Source organism: Lissotriton vulgaris, chromosome 12 (genome assembly GCF_964263255.1).
Source record: "Lissotriton vulgaris chromosome 12, aLisVul1.2, whole genome shotgun sequence".
NCBI lineage: Eukaryota > Metazoa > Chordata > Amphibia > Caudata > Salamandridae > Lissotriton > Lissotriton vulgaris.
Genome location: NC_141700.1, coordinates 775,555,793 through 775,578,671, shown reverse-complemented (window position 1 = coordinate 775,578,671; position 22,879 = coordinate 775,555,793). Strand labels below are relative to the sequence as shown.

Here is a 22,879-nt window from a genome sequence, read left to right as displayed (position 1 = left end):
TCTCAACCCCCGCTTGACGAATCACCCCGAAACTTTCAAGACAGGAGCTGAACGGAGTGCCCCATTTAGCGAAGATTTGTCATCCGGCGCCAAAGTTATTGGGTAAACAAAAAACGCTTTTCCTATGGAAACTAGACGACCGCCAGTAGATAATATTCCAATATATTATGCAAAAAAGGAGCAGAATGAACTCTGGGTAGTTCTCCAGGTTAGGTGGTGGGTATCTCCTGTATGGAGCACCCTATAACACCCCAGATACTTTGGATTTGATCGCCTCAAATGTCTCTTTTTCTACCAAAGTTGTTAAGCTTAGGACTGGTACAGTGCCATCCATGCAGAGCTAGAAGGAACATACTGAGCACACCAGAGAAACAGCAGGCAGACACAAAGACACAGAAATGCATCGCACCGCATACAAATCATGGCTAATAAAGAAACACCACATTTATGTGGATTTACACAAAGTATTCAGTTTATGGCCAGTAGCCTACTTGTGAATACGCCTGTGCTCTCTCAACACAATGACAAGTCATCAACCCTCAGTTTCCTTGTAAGCTGGAATGAACTGGCAGTATCCCCATCTGACTGTGTTGTGTGGACCGTGACAGCAAAGCAGAAGATAGCAATTCTCTAGAATGCCAAAGAAACCACAGATAGACAAAGCTAAAGGACATGCCAAAGACAAAGTCAAACAGGGGAGAGCAGCACGGCTCCCCCTAGACTCATGAGAACCTTTGGGCCTAAAAACACTTAATTTTTCAGGAGAAGAGCATTTCTAGTTAAGCGTACGCAAGGGTGAACAGCCCTGCAACAGGCAACTTTACAAATACTTACTTTTTAAAAACTGGACGATGAAAAAAGTACTTATCGCAGAGATAACGTGCTATTAGCAACATGCAAACAGCATTCATGAACAGGAAAAAAGCATCACGAATGGGCGGAACAAGCAATTTCACGTGTTGGTGGAACTCTGCGTGGTCGTGGAGATTTTTTTTCCATTTCGTGGAGCTTTGCGTAGCACGACTGCGTAAATTCTGCCCACCCCTACAGACTTTCTGATTGACACCAACCGTTTGCTGATGTGGATGTCCTTAAGGCAGGACAGCTTTTGCCTGGAAATCTGTCCTTTATTGGGACCGGATTAGTTTTACTTCGCCTCATGCTAACTTAGGATCTTTGGCTAGGTGAATTTTCACAACTTCGACCATCAGGTAGGTGATGTAAAAACTGTGCACACCATCATTCCTAGTACACTAATTATACACAATGGTGGCACTGGGGTGTCGTTTAGTGAGGCATTACAAATGCACTGAATCTGGTTCCAACAGGCATGTTGGAAGCAAATTCAGAAACTGGTTGCAAGCAGTTCACAAGAAAATCAATGGCCTGGTGAAGGGGGCAGTTTAAGCCCAGTGTAAGATATAAGTTACAACTGGAATGTGCATTGTTATGTAGCAGGATAGGAAATAGCCTTTAATAAACAGGTGTCACCAACATGTCCATACGTATGTGTGTCATCGTCTTCATTTCCTTCCTCCCAGGTGAATAAGGAAGAGCTATGAGGCTGCCGAGGGGTGCCCTGAAAAGATGCAGTATTTTGCTGATGGCGTGCAGCTCTCTGCTGCTCTGTGCTCTGCTGCACACCATGCAGGAAGACAGAACCTGGCCCACAGGGAAAAGTGATCTTTTCATCATTCCTGAGTATTGGATACTTTCTGATAATTCCTCTCTGCAGATGTCTGATGGGATGTTTGTCTATAATCTCAACCGGGACCAGCACCAATCAGAATTCCCCTACTTGCAGCATTACCAGTGCCGACTGCAGCAGGAAAGGCTAAACTTTTGCCGGGTACCAGAGAATAAGTCTCTCCTCCTGCTGGCCACCAAATCCCACCCAGAAACGTTCCAGAGGCGAGTTGCTCTGCGCCAGACTTGGGCCAGAGATGAGCAGCTCTCTGACTTTGTGGTCAAGCATGTCTTTCTTATGGCACAGTCCCCGAATCAGACACAGATGCAGAAGGTGGCAAAAGAGAATGCAGCACATATGGACATCCTTCTGTGGGACTTTGCCGAAAGCCATCACAACTTGTCACTGAAGGAGCGCTGCTTCATAGAGTGGCTGCACTACAACTGCAAGGAGGCAGATTTTATCTTCAAAGGTACGTCTGATGATTTTTGTGGATTGGACATGGAGTGGCAGTGAGGTTTTTACTTTTGTAAGTCAGTTCCCAGGGCCTCTCATTGTTCACTAATGGCCATCAGCAAGTGAATGACCTGTACCAGCTGCCTACACTCCTTAAGCAAGTGCAGAAGCCCATGGGCCACCATTTCAGTATTATCCTGGAGAAGATATATGCACTCATAGACTAAACTGCAGCAGTGCCTTAATATTGCTCTTGAAATAGCCCAATAGTGTTCAATTAGCATTCACTTTAAATTCTGCTAGTCTTATTTGAGTCTTCACAATCATTGCTGTTAGTATTCAGATACTGCTCACAAAGAATACCACTAGTCTTCAAATAGTGGTCACAATTAATAAGACTAGCCTTCATTTTGCTCTTGAAATGCCACAAGAACTGCAAATAAACAGAATACTACTAAGCTTCAAATGCTATTCTTCTAGAATACTACTAGTCTTCTTTTAGCAATCAATTGAAGTGTTCATCATGTATTTGAAGGGTAGTTGAGTAGAACTAGTATTCCCTCATTTGCATATTTCAGCTTGTGGGCATACTACATAGTCTTCATGCATACTAAATAAATACTATATTTGAATCGTAAATGAATACCGCTGTAAACACTGGAATCACACTAAATGAAGATCTTCCATTTTGATGAGGGGAGGTACAGAACATTGAGCTATTAGAAAACAGTAGCAAGGTAACTATGTCTAAGTAAGGATAGGTTTGCTATACTTAACTCCACATATATGTACCTTGATGAAATACTTATTGTCAAGGTATGTAGCGGGGGAGTTGAACATAGCACATTCATTCTTACCTATATATTCTGAACTTCTCGATAATTTGGACCTTAATATTTTGAATGCGATATTCTGGTAACTCAATATTCCCTTATCGATATTCCAGATTACAGAAGTTGCAGTCATACTGCAAATGATGCCCTGGGGTTAGATTTCTTCAATATTCCCTCTAAACGTCAGAGGGTCTCTCATGCATATGTGGGATCATCCCATAAGCACTAAGTCTAAATTAAATTGCATTTATATAGAGCTTAGTACCTCTGTGAGGCATCGAAGGTGGCAGAACTCACCACCACCCATGGCTGCCAATGTTAGAATTGAGTGGCAAGAATGACTGTCCAACACAGGTGGAGCCCTTGCCTCTCCCCATACCTCTTATGGAAGCCATTGAAAACACTAACTGCAAAAACATCTTTTCAAAAACAGAAACTTCAAATCATACACTACCAAAATGGTGAAACTGTAAATCTGGTGGATAGGAGATTTGGAGTTTGACCTTGGGAGGCAGTACCTAAATTAAACACTTAAGGCCAGGATGTTTGTGAACATTGTCTGTCAGTCTAAAAAAAACATCTCCCCGTTGCCCTTGGACAAGGAGGGGTGAATGCAGGTGCAAAAAAAGATAACAGCAGCCCGCCAAGTACCGCACATCAAGGGTTAGACTAATGCATTTAAGTGCTTATCTCCGCAACACTGAGCTAAAATGCATTAGTCACGCATGATTATAGTGCCCCAGGGAACATTACAGGACAAGGCATATACTTAATGAGATGTGGCCGCATTGTCAGCTACTTTTCCAGCCATTGCGCTAAACTGGCTTGCTGTTCATGCCACTGTGATGTTGCCGCTGCCCAGTGTTTGCTCCCTAACAAAATTAATTGTCTCTCTCTCTCTCACAGAATCTGCATTCTGATAACCTCTTTTCATCACACACAACTGCGCTAGCGAGTGGTTTTGTTTACAGTAAACTGATAAGTAGAGGTGGGCCTGGGCTTCAGATCAATCAAGCCCAACTTGGCCTGCCTCTGAGTCTCTCAGAGTGGACCACCTTCCACATGGTCTGCCTCAGCGATGCCTTCAACCAATCAATCAATCATTAATTAATCATTTTTTAAAAAGTGTTGGAAATCAACCTTGAGGGGTTTGAGGCGCTGGAGCTGTAGACTGCTGCATAGAGGTCCGATCAATCAAACATTGAAGTCTTTAGTTCCTTTCTGAATTGCTGGAGTGACAGAGCAGTCCTGAGGTGCAGGGGGAGGTTGTTCCAAGCCTTAGCTGCCAGGTGCGAGAAGGAGCGTCCTCTGGTGTTGGCTTGGTGGATCCGTAGTGTGTCTGCGAGGCAGAGGGAGGCTGATTGAAGGTGTCTGGTTAGTTGGCAAATGGTCAGGTGTTTGTTGATGTAGGCTGGTCCTTCATTGTGCAGGGCCTTGCAGGCAAGGGTCAGCATCTTGGCCTGGTTTCTCTTCTGAATAGGGAGCCAGAGTAGTTTCTTGAGGTGAGGTGTGATGTGGGTGCTTCTGGGAAGGTTGAATTTGAATCTTGCTAATGAGTTCTGTATTGTCTGGAGGTGTGCAGTGATTCCTACGTAAAATGTGTTCCCTTAGTCTAGTCTGCTGGTGATGAGGGCCTGCGGGAGCCACCTGTAGATCTTGTGAAGGGTGTGGAAGCAGGCAGATGAGACTGTGTTAATTTGTTTCTTCATGGATAGCTTGCTATCCAGTATGATGTTCAGGTTGCAGGCATGGTCTGTTGGGGCAGGGTGTACGAGCTCTGCAGGCCACTGTGTGTCATTCCATGTCGAGGTATTGTTCTCAATCAAACATTAGGACTTCCTTCTTGTCTCTGTTGAGTTTGAGGCAGTTGTCCTTCATCCAGTTTGAGACGTTCATCATGCATCTGTTTAAGTTTGATTTTGTGGTGGAGGGATCTTCAGACGGTGAGAGAATGAGCTGAGTGTTTTCGGCGTAGAAGATGATGCTTAGACCGTGTGATCTGATAGTGTTGGCTGAGGGATGATCCTTAGGGGACTCTGCAGATGGTCTCATTGGGTTCAGAGGTGAAAGGTGGGAGACGGATCCTTTGGGTTCTGCCGGTGAGTGTGAGGCGATCCATTTGAGGGCGCTTTCTTGGATCCCAATGTGGTGAAGTCTGTTGATCAGGATGTGGTGCAAGATGGTGTCAAACACTGCAGACAGGTCCAGGAGGATGAGGGTTGCTGTTTCTTTGTGGTCCAGGATAGCTCTAATGTCATTGGTGGCTGCGATGAGGGCAGTCACAGTGCTATGGTTACCTCAAAATCTGGATTTGGAGGAGTCCAGGAGGTTGTAGTCTTTTAAGTACTGGGTGAGTTGCTGGTTGATTACTTTCTTGAAGACTTTTGCTGGTTAAGGGAGCAGAAAGATGTGACTGTAGTTATTTAGACCGGCTGGATAGGCAGAGGGTTTCTTCAGTAGGGATCTCACTTCAGCATGTTTCCAGTCCTCAGGGAAGGAGGCTACAGTGATGGAGGTGTTGAGGACCTTCACGAGCTTGTCACAGAGACTTGCTTACAATTGTTGAAGACGTGGTGGGACATAGGTTCTAGGGTGCTCCAGAGTGCATACATTTCTTGATGGAGATAGTGTCTTGCGTGGTGAGGAGGTTCCCATGGATGAGGCGGGGCTTCTGGTTTGTGTTCATCGGAGTGAGCTTGTTAATGCTGTCAGTGTTGGAGGGTTGGTGTGTGAAGTTTTCTTAAATGGCCAAGTTCTTGTCATGGAAGAAGTCAGCGAGGTTGTCGCACAGTTCCTGGTAGGGAGTGACTTCGTTCTCAGTGACTGCGGGATTGGTGAACTCTTACTGAATGGTGAAGAGTTCTTTGAGGTGGTTAGCGCTGGCTTTGATGCAAACTAATAGAGTGTTTTTGGTTTCTTTCAGGAAGTAGTGGTACTGGTTGAGAGCTGTCCTGGAGGTGGTGCGGTCTTTGTTTCTTTTGCTAAAGAGCCATTTCCTTCCTCTGCAGTTATGTTTGGGAGAGTGCAGTTCCTCAGTGAACCAGCTCACTCTTTTGCTTGGTTCTTTGATCTTGGCTGTCTGGTTGGGGCAGTGGTGTCGGCACATTCTGTAATACAGTGGGAGAAGTTCTTTGCTGCTTGTCCTGGGTCATGTGTAGAATTTGGGAAGTGGGAGCGAGGAGTGTTGTTCCACTGGTCTTCTGAAACCTTTTTCCAGTCTCTTCATATGGATCTGCGGGGTGCAGTGCTAGAGTGGGTGGGTCCTGAGATGGTGAAGTGTACACAGTGGTGGTCGGTCCATGTGAGTTGTGTGGTGCAGTTGTACCTGTCTCTGTCGCTGCAGGTGAATATGGGACTGAGTGTATGTCCTGCAATGTCAGTGGGGTCATTGTCAAGCTGCTTAAGGCTGATGGTGCTCTTGCTCTCCAGTTGGTCTGTGGTGTTGGAGTCACTGGGGTCATCACAGTGGAAGTTGAGGTCTCTTTGGACTATGTAGTGCTCAGAGTTGATTGCAAGTGGTGCGATGTGTTTCGGCATGTCATTGCAGAAGCTGCGGCACAGTCCTGATGGTCTCTAGGTAAGGGTTTCTCTGATGGTGCTTTTTTCATACGTGTGAAGTTGGAAGTTAAGGTGTTCCATTATTTGTGTTAGATGGTCAGGGGATGTCCTGCAGCCGATGGTGTCCCTATAGATAATGGTGATTCCCCTCCATGTTTTTTTATTCAGTCCTGATGTGTCTTGTATCCTGGGATGGCGATGACGACAGCTGAAGCAGAGGCTGGGTTTAGCCAGGTTTCTGTGAGAAAGAGGATGTCTAGGGTGAGGGAAGAGATCATATCCCAGATCTCCATGGCATGTTTGCCTAGAGAGAACGCATTGAGTTGAATGCACTTGAGAGGTGTTATGGTGGTCTCGGTCGACACAGCAGCCATGTTTGCAGTGTTTCTGGTGTCAGTTAAAACTTAATCCGGATAAAACAGAACTTGTGGCGACGGGCGGTGCTGCCAACCCCTGGTCCCCTTCTTTTTGGCCCCTTTCACTCGGGCCCCCTCCTCTCCCTTCTTGTTCAGTTAAAACACTCGGGATTATGCTTAACAATCAATTAACCCTTCATTCACATATTAACTCGGTGGTTTCTTCTTGTTTTTTTACACTTCGAGTTATTCGGAAAGTTGCCAGATTCTTTTCCACCTCTGCATTAAAGCTGATCCTAATGGCCATGGTCCTGTCAAAAATTGACTATGGCAACATCATCTATAATGGAGCCCCTGCTTATGCTCTGCAGCGCCTGCAGTTGGTACAGAACCAGGCCGCCCGCCTGGTCTTTGGTCTATCCAGATCCCATCATTCGACCCCACTGCTCAGGAGCCTACACTGGCTCCCTATAAAACAACGAGCCAGGTTTAAGTTAGGGTGTCTAACTTTCAAAGCAAGAGCGGGCACTGCCCCTGCCTTTATCAACTCGGCAATCTTTCCCTATGTTCCCTCTAGGGACCTTCACTCCTCTAGCCTGGCCTTACTAACTACACCCTGGTTTAAGAAGAAGCGGGCTGGGGGGCAGAAGTTTGCTGTACTTGCACCTACCTTCTGGAATGACCTCCCTTTATCGTTAAGACTCTCCTCCTCCTATATGGAGTTTCGGAGGGCATTAAAAATGCTACTATTCCAACAGGCCTTTGGTAATTAGCTCTCTTCTTGCTCTCACTCAGGGACCTCACCAGCGCCATGAAACTGATTCAGTGTACGTGCGCTTTATAAGTGTTTTTAAATTCAAATTCAAATTCAAGTCGTTGGTTGCTACCCTGTTGAAGGTGGAGGATCAATGTTGGCAGGAGAATGGTCCTCTGGCCGTGCACAGGGATGTGCAGCAGCAGTTGTTGTGAGACCGAAAGGAGATTGAATCCTGATGTTGTCAGGCAGCGCTCACCCAACAGCGTGACAGAACCACTGTCCTTGAGGCTGGGGGTGAGACACATTCTCAGACAGCTGGGCAGCAGCAACTGGGGAGCGGCACTCTAGACCAGGAGGTCAGGACTACTCACTTGGGCCACAGAGGGGCCTTCATTAGTAGTCCAGGGATATGGAAGGGTCTAACATGGAGGATGGAGAGCAGGAAACCAGTGGGAGTGGGAAAACAGTGGGAGGGGTTGAAACACAGACTGACCAAAACAAACCAACAAACCACTACCAACTGAAGCAAAAACTGTGAAATAGTACAAACAATACCAAAAAAAGGAGGCAAAGAAGCAGTGTCAGACCCGAAGGAGATTGAATTCTGATGCTGCCAGGCAGCAGTCACCAGACAGTGGGACCGAATCAGTGGCTTCAATGCTGAGGTTGAGGGCAAGTCTCAGATAACCGGGAGGTCTGGCCTACTGGCTTACATAAAAACACACAACATGATGAATCTCTGCAGCACATGGATGTGGGCCGTGCTTTGCCTATAAACAGTCACATACCTGGTCAAGACAGGTGTGTGATGGACAAACTACCCCTACTCTTAGGCAAGGTGGGGAGAAAAACAAATACACCCTCCACCATTGACCAAAGATCTCCTTCATTTTTTAGCAAGGTTGGAGTTAAGGGTACTAGGTAACCCCTTGCCCAAAAGACCGATAATGAGGGAACTCTAAGTCGCTCTCACATACACTTATGTTGAGATGATGGCACCATAGTACTCTCCGAGAGAGAAGCAATTCTGCATAGTGGATCTATCTTGCTCTCAGCTACTAGTCGCAGAGGCTGGGGTCCGGCAACAATAGGCAATATTTGCTTATTACTGTCCAAGTAGTTAGATCAGTGTTTCAGCAGCATGTGGTGTGTCGTCAGCAGAAGCTGGGGAGTTGGCCGCACCCATGGTGGCATGGGAGGCACAGGAGTCCAGTTCAGAGAGGCCATCCTCTGCCCAAATAGGGGTTAGTGAACAGCTAGCTGCCCACCAGGAGGTCGCTGTGGATAAAGCCTGGGTGGGTATTCTTTTGATTGTGCTGGAGTGGAAGACCCTGCAATATGAGCCAGCCCACACCCTCTGCACCTATGCCTGGTTCTCCTCTTAGAACACCTTGCCTGTGGTCTTTCAGATGGTGAGGTTAGGGTGCCTGTATCCTATCTAAGCTGTTTTACCCAGTCCCAAGCATCCATGGGTTCAGTAAAGAAGGAGCAGTGTTGTTGGCTATGACTTTAAGCTTGGCAGGGAATAAAAGAGAACTTGAGGCCAATCTGTTGAAGCGTCCGCTTCACTCCCAGAAAGTAAGCAATGCGATGCTGCACTGCCAGTGTGTAGTCTGGAAAGAGGTAGATGGATACATTCTCATAGAGGATTGGGCCAGCAGAGCGAGTCGCCTGTAAATTAGTTTCATTGTCTTTATAATTCATCACCCTTGCCACCACAGGTCCTGGGGGGCTCCCACAGGCAGTCTACGGGTCAAGACCCGACAGGCACGCTCAATCAAAAAACGAGGCACAACTTCACTGGCACCATCATTCTCTGCAGCCAGTCCTTGAAGAAGTTTGCGGGGTCAAACCCCTCTGCCCCTTCTGGAAAGCCCACTGTGCAGAGATAGTTGCTGCTGGATCCCCCCTCAGAGTCCTCCGCCTGCTTTCAAGTTCGTGCACTTTAGCGGTGAGAGATTAGACCTTGCTTTCTAAGTCTCTCAGTCCAGGTCACAATACTGTTATGCTATTCATCGACTCTGGTCTTGATTTTCTTTTGGTCTTCCCTTATTAGCCCCACACCAATGACAATTTTATCAACCTGGCCTTGAAGCTCCTGTCTTGAGTCTGCAATCGCTTCCAGTGTCTTGTCTAATTTCTCCTTCATCTGGGACGTTAGAGAGTTCTCCTGACTCGGCACTGTGCCCGGGTGGTCAACGGCCTCTGCGCTCAGGCACCCAAAGGATTGAGGGCCTGCGCCCCATCTTCTCTGCATGAGACATGAAGGGGCCAGTTGCCAAGTTGCACGCTGGAGAGGAGTAGGGACCCCTCTTCTGAGGTATGTGCAGTCTCTATTGGGGCTCCCTTGTCCGTGAGCAATCCTTGTCAGCAGTGCACCTCACTAGCCTTCAACAGCGGTGACTTTGCCTCTTCAAACACACAGAAGAATGGTGAAGTCCCTGCTGGACAACTGCGCCTGGATCCGCCTCATCCCTCTCTTGCTGGTAAGGTGCACCACGAGGGTGGCATGAGCAGTCTGGCCTCCCCAACCAAGCACAGCACTCTCCTCCTTCCCATCTCCCCGGGAGGGGAGAGCAACGGAACATGCAGTAGTGCAGGCGGTGTCTAGGCTACTGCACAGTCCCACACTAGTAGAAAGCCCCTCTGACTGTATGGGGTGGTTGTGGCAGGCCTCTGCTATTGAAATGGCATCTTCTGTAGGCAATAAGTTGGTTGTCTTGGGAGGTATGACATGGTATCTAGAGCTTCACTAGGGCAGAATCTCTGGGTGTCTCCTCTCTATACCACCCCCAAATGCCGGGTAGTCCTCTGATTGCACCTGATACCCATCATGGCTGCTCTTCGTATAATGGTGGGAAGAGGACCCCCTTTCAGTCACCTCCCATTGGGCTCCTGCTTTTCCCAGTGCAGGGTTGTTTCTATGCATTGCAGTGTTCCAATAGTATTGGGGAGGTGGGTCCAGTCTCCCTGCCCCCCCCGGCCACAATGTGAGTGTCTCTGCTGTTGCCTGAGAGTTGTGGCCTCCAGTCATACACCCCCCACTTGCCAAGCTAGGGGATCTCCTTGCAGCTCCCCTTCCTGCTGTGAATCAAAGCTGTGTGACAAGGCTCCTCATCATACCAGCTACAGGACCATGGGCCCTAAACTCAAGGCCCTGGCACCGTAGGTGGCCCAGACGCCTGTCTCCCAGGGGGTCTGCCAGTCTATCCCATCCTCCTCTCATATCTGCCTAGATCAACCCCCCCCCCCTCCACTCTGTTATGCTCACGCTGGGTGCAGCCATCTCATTGGCCCATGCCTTGGACCTTGATTTCCATGCGGTCCCACCTGGTCTGTGCACCAGACCTCTGAAAGAGGGACACCTTTGTCCCCTGCCCTCGCAGGCAGTTCACCTGTGGTCAAGTGAGGTGGCAGCTGTGCTCTATGCCCTAACAGACATGTCCGGCATCAGACACGGGCAGTCATTCAGCCATACGCATTGTGCAGCCGTCAAGTGTGGGATGGTGCACCCCACAGCTCCCAGCCTCGAGACTCCACCATTTAAAAAAAGCATCAGGAGGCACCCCAACTCCTCTGAGCACTGCCTCACTGCACCAGCAGGCTGCAGCTGCATGGATTTTGGTGCTTTTACATGGATCAAGGATCGGGGATGCGGAGCTTCACTAGCTTGTGTCCTTCATTTTCTAGGACAAGCCACCCCCTTCCCCCCCTCGACCCAAGTTGTGTAATATCGCTGGCGCCAGTGGGAGGTGCAATATTAAACATGGTCATATATTCCTAGCCTAGAAAAATGCATGGAGCTCCATCTGTAAATGCCACTGCTGTATGTGAATGTCTTTGCTTTATCACATGTTGTGCATTCTTTACCAGCAATGTTTTACTATTGGTATCTTCCAAGGAGTTGGGTGGTACAATTCTAGTATCCTGTTTCCATGGCAAAGACATGGTGTCTCCCAGTAATTCAAAACTCTGAGCCAGTATGTGTTTTCATTCCATATCAGGACTCTAACAGGAAGTATAAGAAGAAGACTAGACATGGGCATAAAAATCTGCTCCGCTCTCTGTTTGTGGAGGTTTTCCCACTCCACGCTCCGCCTAGCACGCAGAGTTCGGAAAAACTCTGCCCTGCATAGCGGAGAGGAGTTTTTTCCTTGCTCATGATCGACAACGTCAAGTTGGTGAGTGCGAGCAAGGAAAATCTTACTCCAGACTGTCTCCCAGCAAGATTTCTCAACTGGGGCAATCGCGGATCACCACTAACGCTTGCATTGAGAAACCTTCAGTTTGCGCAGACGAAGCTGCTGCTTGAGTAGAACACCTACTCGAGTGGCAGAAAGAAGCAGTGCTCTCTTGCACTGTGCATGGTGCCATTCACGCTGATTTTCCGGCGCGGGACAAACACCCAGCATTAAAAATAAGCGAGAACGAAACTCCTTAATGCACTCTGCCGCTTGCGGAACTCCATGTAGCGTGGCAGAGTTTTTTGGTCACTTCGCAGAGTTCTGCATAGCAGAACTCTGCAAACTCTAAACAGGTCTAAAGAAGACACAATAATCTCTTTCACTGTTTTGGTGTAAATAATTTCTTGCTTGAATAACTTAAATAGCATCTATTGTCTATCTCCTCTCACCCCACCACCATGGTTTATGTCCCTCCCATCGCACCCCACGATCTGGTTGAAATGCATACAAACAAAAATAAATATACACAAATACATTAATGGAAGTATTGCTGGGAAGATTTGTCATGTGAATTCTGAGTCATGGTCCAGAGCCATCTAGTCTACAACCTTTGGTTACTGGAGATCAACAGTATTGCTGGGAAGATTTGTCATGTGAATTCTGAGTCATGGTCCAGAGCCATCTAGTCTACAACCTTTGGTTACTGGAGATCAACAGATCAGGGGCAAATATAGAATAAAAAACGTAAACAGCTTCCATCATTCAACATCCTCTCCTTTCTTCTCTTTTCTGCAGGTGATGACGATGAGTATGTGAACACACGTGCCTTGGTGGAATACCTGAATGAGACGGTGAATGTCTCGTCAGCAATCCATGGCTTCATCCACAAAGGATCCGACAGTGAGCGACACAGAAAGTACAAAATTACGGAGGATATGTACCCCAGTGCCAAATACCCAATTTTTCCATCAGGTGGTGGGTACATCATACCAGGGACCTTCATCCCTGCCTTATACAGCGCCTCCATTTGGATGCCCGTCTTTCCACTGGATGATGTCTACTTCGGCTTCTTGGGCTTGGCAGCCGGCGTAATGTACCGGCATGACTACCGCTTCTGTGTCCAAGGCATGTTGTACGACAGATGTGCCTTCAAGAAGGCGCTGGTCGTCCATGGCATCAAACCAGAAATGCTGATTGACATCTGGCAGGATGTCCAGAATGAATATCCATGCGACCCAAGGCCCTTCTGGATCAGTGTACGTCTGATCTTTGCTCTTTTAATCATGAGCCTCTTTTTATGGGCAGTTGTCAGGCTCTTCTATGGGGCGTTAAATAAAAAAGCTCAAAAAAGGTGGTGCAGTTACATGTCCCCCTGACACAAGTCAGGAATGTTGTCTTATGATAAGCATCTGGCAGCAGCACTTTCAGTGGGCTCAGTTGAACTGGGAAGGGCTATGACTGTCTCTTCTAAGTGTGTTTGGGGTTCCAGGAATGGAAAGTGAGTACAACTTATGTGTTCCTCTGCTTCTATGTGAGGTTACCTATGACCATCAGTGACAGTATGGGAAGACACTCTTTCAGCTGTTACCAAAAGTAAGGTCGGTCTGTTGAAGTCATTCAGCAAGGGGATTTCAAAACTGAATCTTCAATTGCATGCTGGCTGCACATGCAAAATAGATGAAGGGGCTGAATAGAAAGTTGAAAACTAACACAAATTATTTATATTGTCTCAAGAATAAATCACTAAATTTCCCCTCCTTGACCTCTATTAGGAAGGTGTTACACTTGCAACACAATCCCAGGTTTACCAGTCTTGGTACATCTGGGAATGCAGCAAAAAAGATGGGTGGAGGTGAGGAAACCCCCACACTCGACCCCGGTGATGCCTTCCCAGGGCAGAGCGATGGAGGCAGTGGCTTGCGCTGCCTTACATCACTCCAGATTTGCCAAGCAATGGAGGGCCACGCAAGGTAGCCTTGTGTAGCTTGGTAAATCAAATTTAAGGATCGAGTTGCCCTTACACCAACCTGCGTGATGCAAGGGCAAAACAATCCGGTCCTAGATCTCCTGCATGTATCATGCCCAGAGGGTTGCAGGCCGGCTTGCGGCTGAGAGTGCTTGACTGCATTTGAATTCAGCGTTTTCTGCTAGACTCCGTCCTTCACCGACAAATGCCACCAAAATTCTTTTGAAAGATAATGAGGCCGTATGCTCCTGAATCCTACCACACCTCTCACCTCCAGCCAAAATCAACTCCTCAGAATACCCTACCAAAGGTGTATGCCATAAGGTACCTCTGGGACCCATATTAAGGGATGTGCTTTTTGTTCTGAGGATGATCACAGAGGTTTTAGAAAGAAAATGAAAATTCATCCCTTTTTACTATAATAACCATTTCTTCAGGCAGGAATTGACTAACAGTAACATGGTATGTCACCCCTCTCCTGCATGACTTCTGGGCTTTATCGAGCCTCTTCTAGTCAAGAGACTCCATCCATCTCCATCAAATCCCCTGTTCCCTTGCCGCCTCAGCTACCTGCTCAGTGCGACCAGGTGATAGGCAACTGGCCAGACACTATTTCCTCAACCTACGATGCTAGCACATCGCAAGCTTTGCCCCCCGACCGGCCCACCTGCTGCTCAACTCGCCAGACTACTTAAAGACTGCTGCTGCGAGGCTGTGATGGCGGTGCCTCAAAGGTTTGCCAAAGGCAAGCATGTCTGCACCCATCCACATCTCGATCGTGTCCAGCACCAGAACCCCTGGCCCACTGACCGCCCACCGCTACTGTAGCTCTGCTCTCCGAGGATGGGACCCAGGATGCCGCAGCACCCTCTGCTGCACCCGCTCACTGAAAGACACTGAAAGATCTTTCGACTGCCTTCACTGTCCCTTCACCAGTGACTCTACGGAACCAAGGGCCCCTACAAAGGCCAATGAACGCCAACCCAAACTACAATGCATGCTACTCAATGTCCACTCCCTGGCCAATCAAGCCATCGAACTCTGAGACATCATCACCACCACCAGCCCAGGCATAGTGCTTCTCACAGAGACCTGGCTCAAGGACTCCTCAGCCCTGACATAGCAACTGCCACTCCAACTGGTTACAAAATCGCCCACAGAGACCAGCCAGGCAGACCCGTAGGAGGAATTGACATCATCCACAAGGACATCATCAGGCTCACTACCTCAGATGACCACCCTCATCCAACTTCCGCCTCCAAGCCAACGCCAAGTCAACCGTCAGAGATACCCTCACCTACAGACCGCCAGGACCCAACCCTCTTTCTGCAACAGTGTTTCCAAAATAATCGCCCTCCTCACCATCCAGCAACAAGATCCAGTTCAGCCACACACCCAAGCTCACTTGGACGGACCACAGCATCATCCATTTCACCATCGCTGTCACCTGACAGGCCACCAACAAAACAGAACAAATGCCAGTACTGAGTACCACTTTTAAATTACTTCATGTATAGACCCATGAAACTAAACCAACAGGTCCACACTGATCAAAGTGCCATTTTTCATTTTATTTTGCAAAAGGCTTTTTACATTGCTTTTCAAAATATCTATACAAAAACAATATCCTATTTACAGAGAAAATGTACAAAACATACTTAATGAAAAAAACTTCACCATAGAGACACCACAACCACTCAATACTTCCCTTCAATCATTCCCCCAATCATTCACAACACTGTTACCATTCAAGCCTCACAACACACACACTCACCCTGGTCCGGCCACACCTGACTTATTAACTTGAAAAGGCCACAACCCAGGGAGGACCTCTACACAAAAAGCCAAACAACCAAATAATTAAACCTCAATCTCACAGTGGCGCACAACCAAATCAAGCTACAAGTATAACAGTGTACAAATAATTATTTACAGTGCACCAGTGAACAAACTAATTCTCAACACGTTTGACATAACAAAACAAAGGTCGACGCGTTTCGAACCCAACAGGTAACTGGGTTCGCATCAGGACCACAGAATCTAAAAAAGAGAGAAACACATAATCTTATTCAAATGAACATCATCTATATTCCACTGAATAAAAAACACCATCCGTGGTGCGAGCAACCTACCTTAGTCATCCATGAGGCAGACTTAATCTGCTGAGCCAGGAGTGAACAGAGCAAGAGGGGGTGTATGTCAAGAAAAAATACTGTGAACAAAATGAAATCCCACATTAACCCGGCTGCCAGTTTGCAAACTCTACGGGTCCAACCGATGTCCAATTGCTAATTCTAGTCACAAACGGCACTGACCTGTAGATTTGAAACTTGAAGATCCTTTAGGAGCGCGTCAGCCCGTCCACAGTTCCGGTGGCTGACAAAGCATGTCCCAAAGCTTTCTGGGAGTGCGAGGTTGGCTGGGAAGGGTAGTTTTAACCTCTCCGCCAATTCGTGAATAACTTTATTAAGTCCCAACATTAACAAAATGCTCAATGACACGTAACATAATGTTTCTGCCTGATAAAATCACTTCCGCTTATCAAAGTTCCTTGGAACTAAAACCATTCAATTGAGAAACTGTGCTTGTCATGCCTTTAATGCATGTCACTTAAACTGAAGCCGGAGTGAGTGTTGTGGCATATAACCCAACACCAAAATTGCATGATATGTTAGCTAAAGGGGCACAAGTAGAAATAGAAGCTGGCAATGGACACCAGCGACCTAATCGCTTAGTCGCACCTGATCACGACTGTCTGCTAGAAACCACAATCTCACTTCAAAATATATATTTCACAAAGACGTTTTTTGCATATGTATATCAACGTCCAAAACGAAAACCGTCATCCCTACATAAAGCTTCATCTTGTAAAATACTTAAAAAAGATAACCAGTGGGCATATCAGCCTCCTACTGGCACACAAACTATGACCAGCAACATACACAAGGCAGCTCACCTATTACAATGTGAATAATTCAGAGACTGCATTTAGTCCATAGATGGCTGTATTAAATTTCATAATTAGTAAAGCCTCACGTTGAGACAACTGTGCATCGGTGTCACTTCCACGGGTGTCTGTCTCAATTTTGGAGATTACCGTCCATTTCAAATCTCTTTCTAAATGTCCTTTCGTTTTTCAATGATTTACCAGAGGAGCATTCTTGACATATCTCCTGATTCTTGACTTATGTTGAGTCACTTTGACAAATTTCCTGACTGTTTTTTCCCACATATAGTTTAGGGCATGGGCAAAGGATTCCATAAACGAAGTTTTTGGATTTACAATTCGTAAACGTTTCATGTTTCCAATGTATTCCTTCGTGCGAAAAACTGAACCTTCTAATGTCTGGTCGCAGCATGTACACGACCCACATTTATGATGTTCAATGACAGGCCACCATCACCCCACTCCACACCGCCCGCCGCAGCTGGAACACCATCATCGAATCCCAATGGACAACCGCCCTCACCAACACTACCCTCCACACATCCCATGACATCAATCAAGCAGCCACCCACCTATCCAAATGGATGACCACTACTGCATATTACCTCGCACAGATCAAAATCCTTTGCAAGAACCAACAAGCACACCAACTGGTTCACCCCCGAACTCAAATGAAAACCTCTGTAGATATGCTGGCAGGTGACCACACAGCCTTCAAAATGGCCCTCAAATCCTGCCATCAGATAAGCAAAGAAAGCAGCATTTGCCACCTGCATCAAGTTCACTACCACACCAAGGTACTATTTGACATCGTCAGAGAATTCTCCTCCCCAGACGCCATTGAAACCACGATTCTGTCCTCTTAGTCGCTCTGCAACTCACTCGTCGACTTCTTCCACACCAAGATTGTCAACATCTATAAAAACTTCCAACCCCAACCGCCGAAGCCGACCTCCAGGCTCCTCACACCAACCTCCTGCCCCACTTCCTGACTGACTGGACACTTTTCTGTACTGAAACCATAACATCCATCATGTCCTTCATCCACTCAGGAGCTCCCACTGACCCCTGACCCCACCACACCTTCACCCACAGACGCAAAGAAATCAGACCCCTGCTTACCAGCATCATCCAGGCGTCGTTGAGCTCAACCACTTTCTCAGAAACCTGGAAGCATGCCAAAGTCAAACCACTTCTGAAGAAGCACACGGTGGACCTATCTAACCTCAAGAACGTCTGCCCCATCTCGCCCCTCATCTTCCCTGCCAAGGTACTGGCGAAAGCCGTCAATTACCAACTCACAGACAACCTGAAATCCAACAACCTGCTCAACCCCTCCCAATCCGGCTTCTGCCCGAACCGCAGAACAGAAACCGCCCTCATAGTCGCCACAAATGATGTAAGAGCCAAGAGTCATTCTTGACCGCTTCGAGTCAGCAACCCTGATCATCCTAGACCTGCCAGTGGCCATTTACAACGTCTACCACTACCTCCTTGTCCACAGACTTCACCACATCGGCATCTAGGGCAATGCCCTCAAGCTGCTATCCTCTTTTCTCACCAAATGCACACAGAGAATCTGCCTCCTGCCATACACATCTGACCCAAAGAGCATCTTTTGTGGCATACCCCAGGGCTCTTCACTCAGCCCCACACTGTTAAACATCTACATGACTCCACTGGCACCCATTGCTCGCAGACACAGTCTCAACATCCTCTCCTATGCCAGCAACACCCAGCTCATACTCTCCCTCACTGTAGGCAGGGACACCACCAGAGCAAACTTCCAGAATGCCATGACCAACATTGCTAACTAGATGTGAGCCATGCTGCCTCAAACTTCAGACAGGAAATCCATAGTAATCTCTGACGAGACACTCACACCTCATCAAGCAGCTATGGCCTAGCCTAAGAAATGCTGGCCAACCAGAAAAGGGGCCATGAAGGCTGGATTTTGTCACACAGAAAATAAAGTTGTATAACAATTTTTCTTTTTCCCTCACAAGGGCTTATAGAATATATTGCATAATGTCCCTGCTTATAGCTACACTGCCCCATACCTCTAGGGCACCTACGGGAGACCTTAGGTGTGGCATATATATAAAAATAAGATAGATTAATACTTTGGAACTACCTTTAAATGCAAAATACTCTAGTACAAAAAATCTACTGGGTCTCGAAACCTCTGTGCCCTATTATATAGTTTGTTGGAATTTCCCGTGCTTTTTTACATACAAGGGACTTACAGGGGTATGTCATTGCCAGTTGTAATGAAACCAAATAACCATGTACTTTTTACACAGGGTTCAGGCCCTGGGTCTGGTTAGAAGAGCCCAGGGCACAGTCAGTCAGTGGGTATTGTACAACCTATTTCTGGCTGCTGCATGGCGTTAAAATCTTCCTCAATAAGTATCTTAAGATAAAATAGTAAAAATGATTAAAAGATCTGCAAAAGAACTTGCATTATTCTCTATAGGAGCATGCATGGTGGCAGTTGTAAATAATGCACTGCCAATTGGCAATTAACAAAGGTCCATTTATTTCTTTAACAGTCGCCCAACTATGTATCTCAGCCTGCAACCTTTAAGCCAAAAATATAGCCACATCCCTGAGCAAAACCCATTGTGGATGGCAATGAAAATCTCACAATTTTTTCAACATTACAAAATTCTGAGGGGCATATTAACAAGCTGCAGCGATAATTATCGCTGACCGCTGTTAGCGTGAGAAAATCTATTGCCGGCTATCGCTGGCGATAATCTCCATGTTAGCGTTGTATTAACAACACTTAACGCCATGGAGATAAAAATCCCAGCGATAGCGGGGATTATCACAGTTTTCAATAGAATATCGCTGGTTTTCCAGCAATATTCCATTGAAAATGGTGATCGCCTTGTTGATAGGGCAGGGTAATCTTAGCCATGTAATCCACCTCCCATTGGATTACATGGCTAAATCAGGTCACAAGCAGGCATTAGGAAAGTAGCGTTAATTGTGGTTAGCGCTACTTTTCCTAACGCTCTGCTTGTTAGCGTGCAGCTTGATAATAGGAGAAATGTCGCTTAGCAACATTTCTCCCATTATTTTGCTCTGGAACCCCCACTTTGCATCTCATTAGAGATGCAAAGCTGGACGCTGTTGAAAGGCTCGCTAAATCAACAAAACAAGCAAAAGCGTGTCTTTGCTGATAAGGCGATTAAATTATCGCCACCTTTCGGCCATAAACAGCTGCAAAAGCGGCAATAATTTCATATCGCTTCCTTGGTAATATGCCCCTAAATTTTTCATCCAGGAATGTAAGTAAGAAGAAGTCTTTATTGTGTAAATAATAAAAACCTTTGAAATATAGTACATGATAGAACACCTATGCAAAACACATAAAATAACACATTTCATCGCAATGAGGTAAATTAAAAGTCAATTTAAAAATGATTTGTGTTATTTTGAAAGAATAAAATGCAAAATCTGAAATTGGTGCAAGCATTAAAAGCAATAATTACATTAATGTGCATGGTGTCGATTTATGAGATCCCTTTTCCTAGATGTTAAAGCAAATACTAATTACTCGGTTTAGAAGAAGTAAAGTTAGATCAAAAGTCTAACTTTACTACCTGTAAATGCCCTTTGTGAATATCGAAAGTTGTAAAGTTAGACTTTCGTCTGAGATTACTTCTGTGAATCGAGCCCAATGTGTTTAAGTTATTTTTATGTTTTTTCTGTTTATATACTTTTATTGTTGAAATAGAGCTTTGATTGATTGATTAAAAAAGTGCTGAATTTCTCTGGTTTTGTATGAGTGAAATATCAGACTAGCTATACCGTCCCTGTAACCCTTGTTTTTTTCAGTGAATGTTTAAGGTTTTTAAAAATTCTATGTGTCAATTGTAATGTCCATTTTTTTTCAGTGAACCTCTAAGATTTTCACATTTTCTTCCTATAATTGATTATTGTATATTATATTTATATTATATACCCCTCATTTTGTGATTTGGTATGTGTTTATTGGGAACCAGATTAAAAACTGGTTTTATTTTTAAGAATTTCTTTAATCAGCACAACATTGTCGAATTTACTGTGGGGAATCTGTGATCAGCAAATGTATTTCACATGCTTAAAAATACACTTAAAGAAATATATTTTTTAAATAAAGTTTAAGTCAAAATATTTAGTAGGATATTGTTTTACATTTTCTTCTGTGATCAATTTAGGAGAAAACCACCTTTTCAAAAAAATATTTATATTTTCAACTACCAATGTTGTTGCTGTGATGTCCATAGTCGCAAAGAGCACAAGGTTTGTACAAAGTGAAAACATATATATCTATATAAACATTCTACAGTATATTTAACAGTAGAGCTGTATTAGTGTACTTTTCAAGCTCATATTTTTGTAGTCAGTTTTCAGAAAACTCTCTTCAAAGACTATTTTCCATTTTCGCTGTAACGCCGGGCATCACGTCTGTAGTTGCGGACATTGTGTGTTTTTCAGAAACTCTAAAACACAGAAATACACCTATTATAATTGATATTTAACACTAGTTGTTTACTGCTCTCTTCTTTAAAAGTGTCTACCTATAGAAATTTTTTAACAAAATAATTTTATTTAGTTACCATTTTCGCGAAGACAGCGGAAGTCACGATGACATCAGCAATCACCGTTACTGCGTGTTTTTCAACAAGCTGTTCACTAATATAGTATTGAAAGTCCTGCTTTTGTTTTCATTTTTAAAGAAAACTACTTTAAACGTGTCTTTTGAATTTCTGCTTTCAAGCGGTAACAGAAAATATGTCATCAACCGCAACTATGTTGGTCACCGCGAATACCACATGACTGTGAAAGCAAGGAATATCTTTGGATAAAATACTTTTCAGCAAAAGAAATAGGAAGTGCACACCCACTCCTCCTTCTTGAATCTTCTCTTCTTTCTTTCTAGCAGGTGGATCTATATTGGTGTGGAGAGTTTTTGTCCTTTTTTTTACATTAAAAATGGGAACAGAGGAAGAAGATGGGGGTCAGGAGCAACAACAACAGGACCAGGCTGTGGAGGAGGTGGAGACTGAAGATTTAGAAGAAGCAGGGCCTTCACAAAAGAGAGCCACTGTAGCATGTGAATTCTTTTAAATCCCATCAGGAGAATCTAAAACTGAAGCAAAGAGAAAGCGGAGTCCCATCAACTTCAATTGCAGCAGCAACATTTCCTGGACAGAAAGTGCCATCAAATGCCAAACTACTTCCACTGATCTTGCTCTAGAGTTATCTACAATGGCCACCCACTTATAGTATAGAGTATGAGGTTGTCATAAGTGCTGGTTAGCAATTTGTTACTGCTATTCGCAATGCTGCAAAAAATGCAAACTTTTATAGTTTTTGCACATTTCTTAGTGCAGATTTGTGTAGTTTTTTTCTGTCCCAGTTGCCATTTTTATTTGTACAAAAAGAAAAAAACATTTTTTAAATTATAAAAAGGAAAAAAAAACATTTTACAACAAAAAAAAAGATTCCTGTTGGGACTGCCTTTTACTTAAAAATATAAAGTATGCATGTGTGTTGGAATGAATGGATGACTGGTGCATGGATGTTACAATGAGTGCAGGAGTGGTTCCTGGGAAATTGTATGACTGCATTGGTTGCACCTGGATGATTGGATGAGTGCATAAGAACTGCCTGGGTAATTAGATGAGTGCATGAGTAGTGTCTGGGCAATTGGGTGAGTACATGGATAGTGTCTGGGTGGTTGGATGAGTGCATGGGTAGTGCCTGGGTGACTGGATGAGTGTATGGGTAGCGTTAGGGTGATTGGATGAGTTTACGAGTAGTGCCAGGGTGATTGAATGAAGGAATGGGTAGTGCCTGGGTGATTGGATGACTGCATGGGTTGTGCCTGGATAAATGGATGTGTGTATGGGTAGTGCCAGGGTGATTTGATTAATGAATGGGTAGTACATAGGTGAATGGATGATTGCAAGGGTAGTGCCTGGGTGATTGGATCTGTGTATGGGTAGTGCCTGTTTGATTGCAGGAGTGCATGGGTAGTGCCTGGGTAATTCCATGAGTGAATGCGTAGTGGCTGGGTGAATAGATGAGTGCATGGGTAGGGCCTGGGTGATTAGTTGAGCGCATAGGCAGTGCCTGGGT

The 22,879-nt window shown here is 45.5% G+C and overlaps 1 protein-coding gene across 1 annotated transcript in view; it reads left to right on the top strand.

The window, feature by feature from the left end:
• LOC147678672 (beta-1,3-galactosyltransferase 5-like) overlaps positions 1-20,861 on the top strand; it is a 222,393-nt gene extending 201,532 nt beyond the window's left edge. The window contains exons 4-5 of the mRNA XM_086946130.1: positions 1,542-2,159; positions 12,627-20,861. Of these exons, the coding sequence (XP_086802256.1) occupies positions 1,559-2,159; positions 12,627-13,207 (1,182 nt within the window). The 5' untranslated portion in view covers positions 1,542-1,558 and the 3' untranslated portion in view covers positions 13,208-20,861. The remainder of the gene's footprint in view (positions 1-1,541; positions 2,160-12,626) is intronic.
• The last annotated feature ends 2,018 nt before the right edge of the window (positions 20,862-22,879 follow it).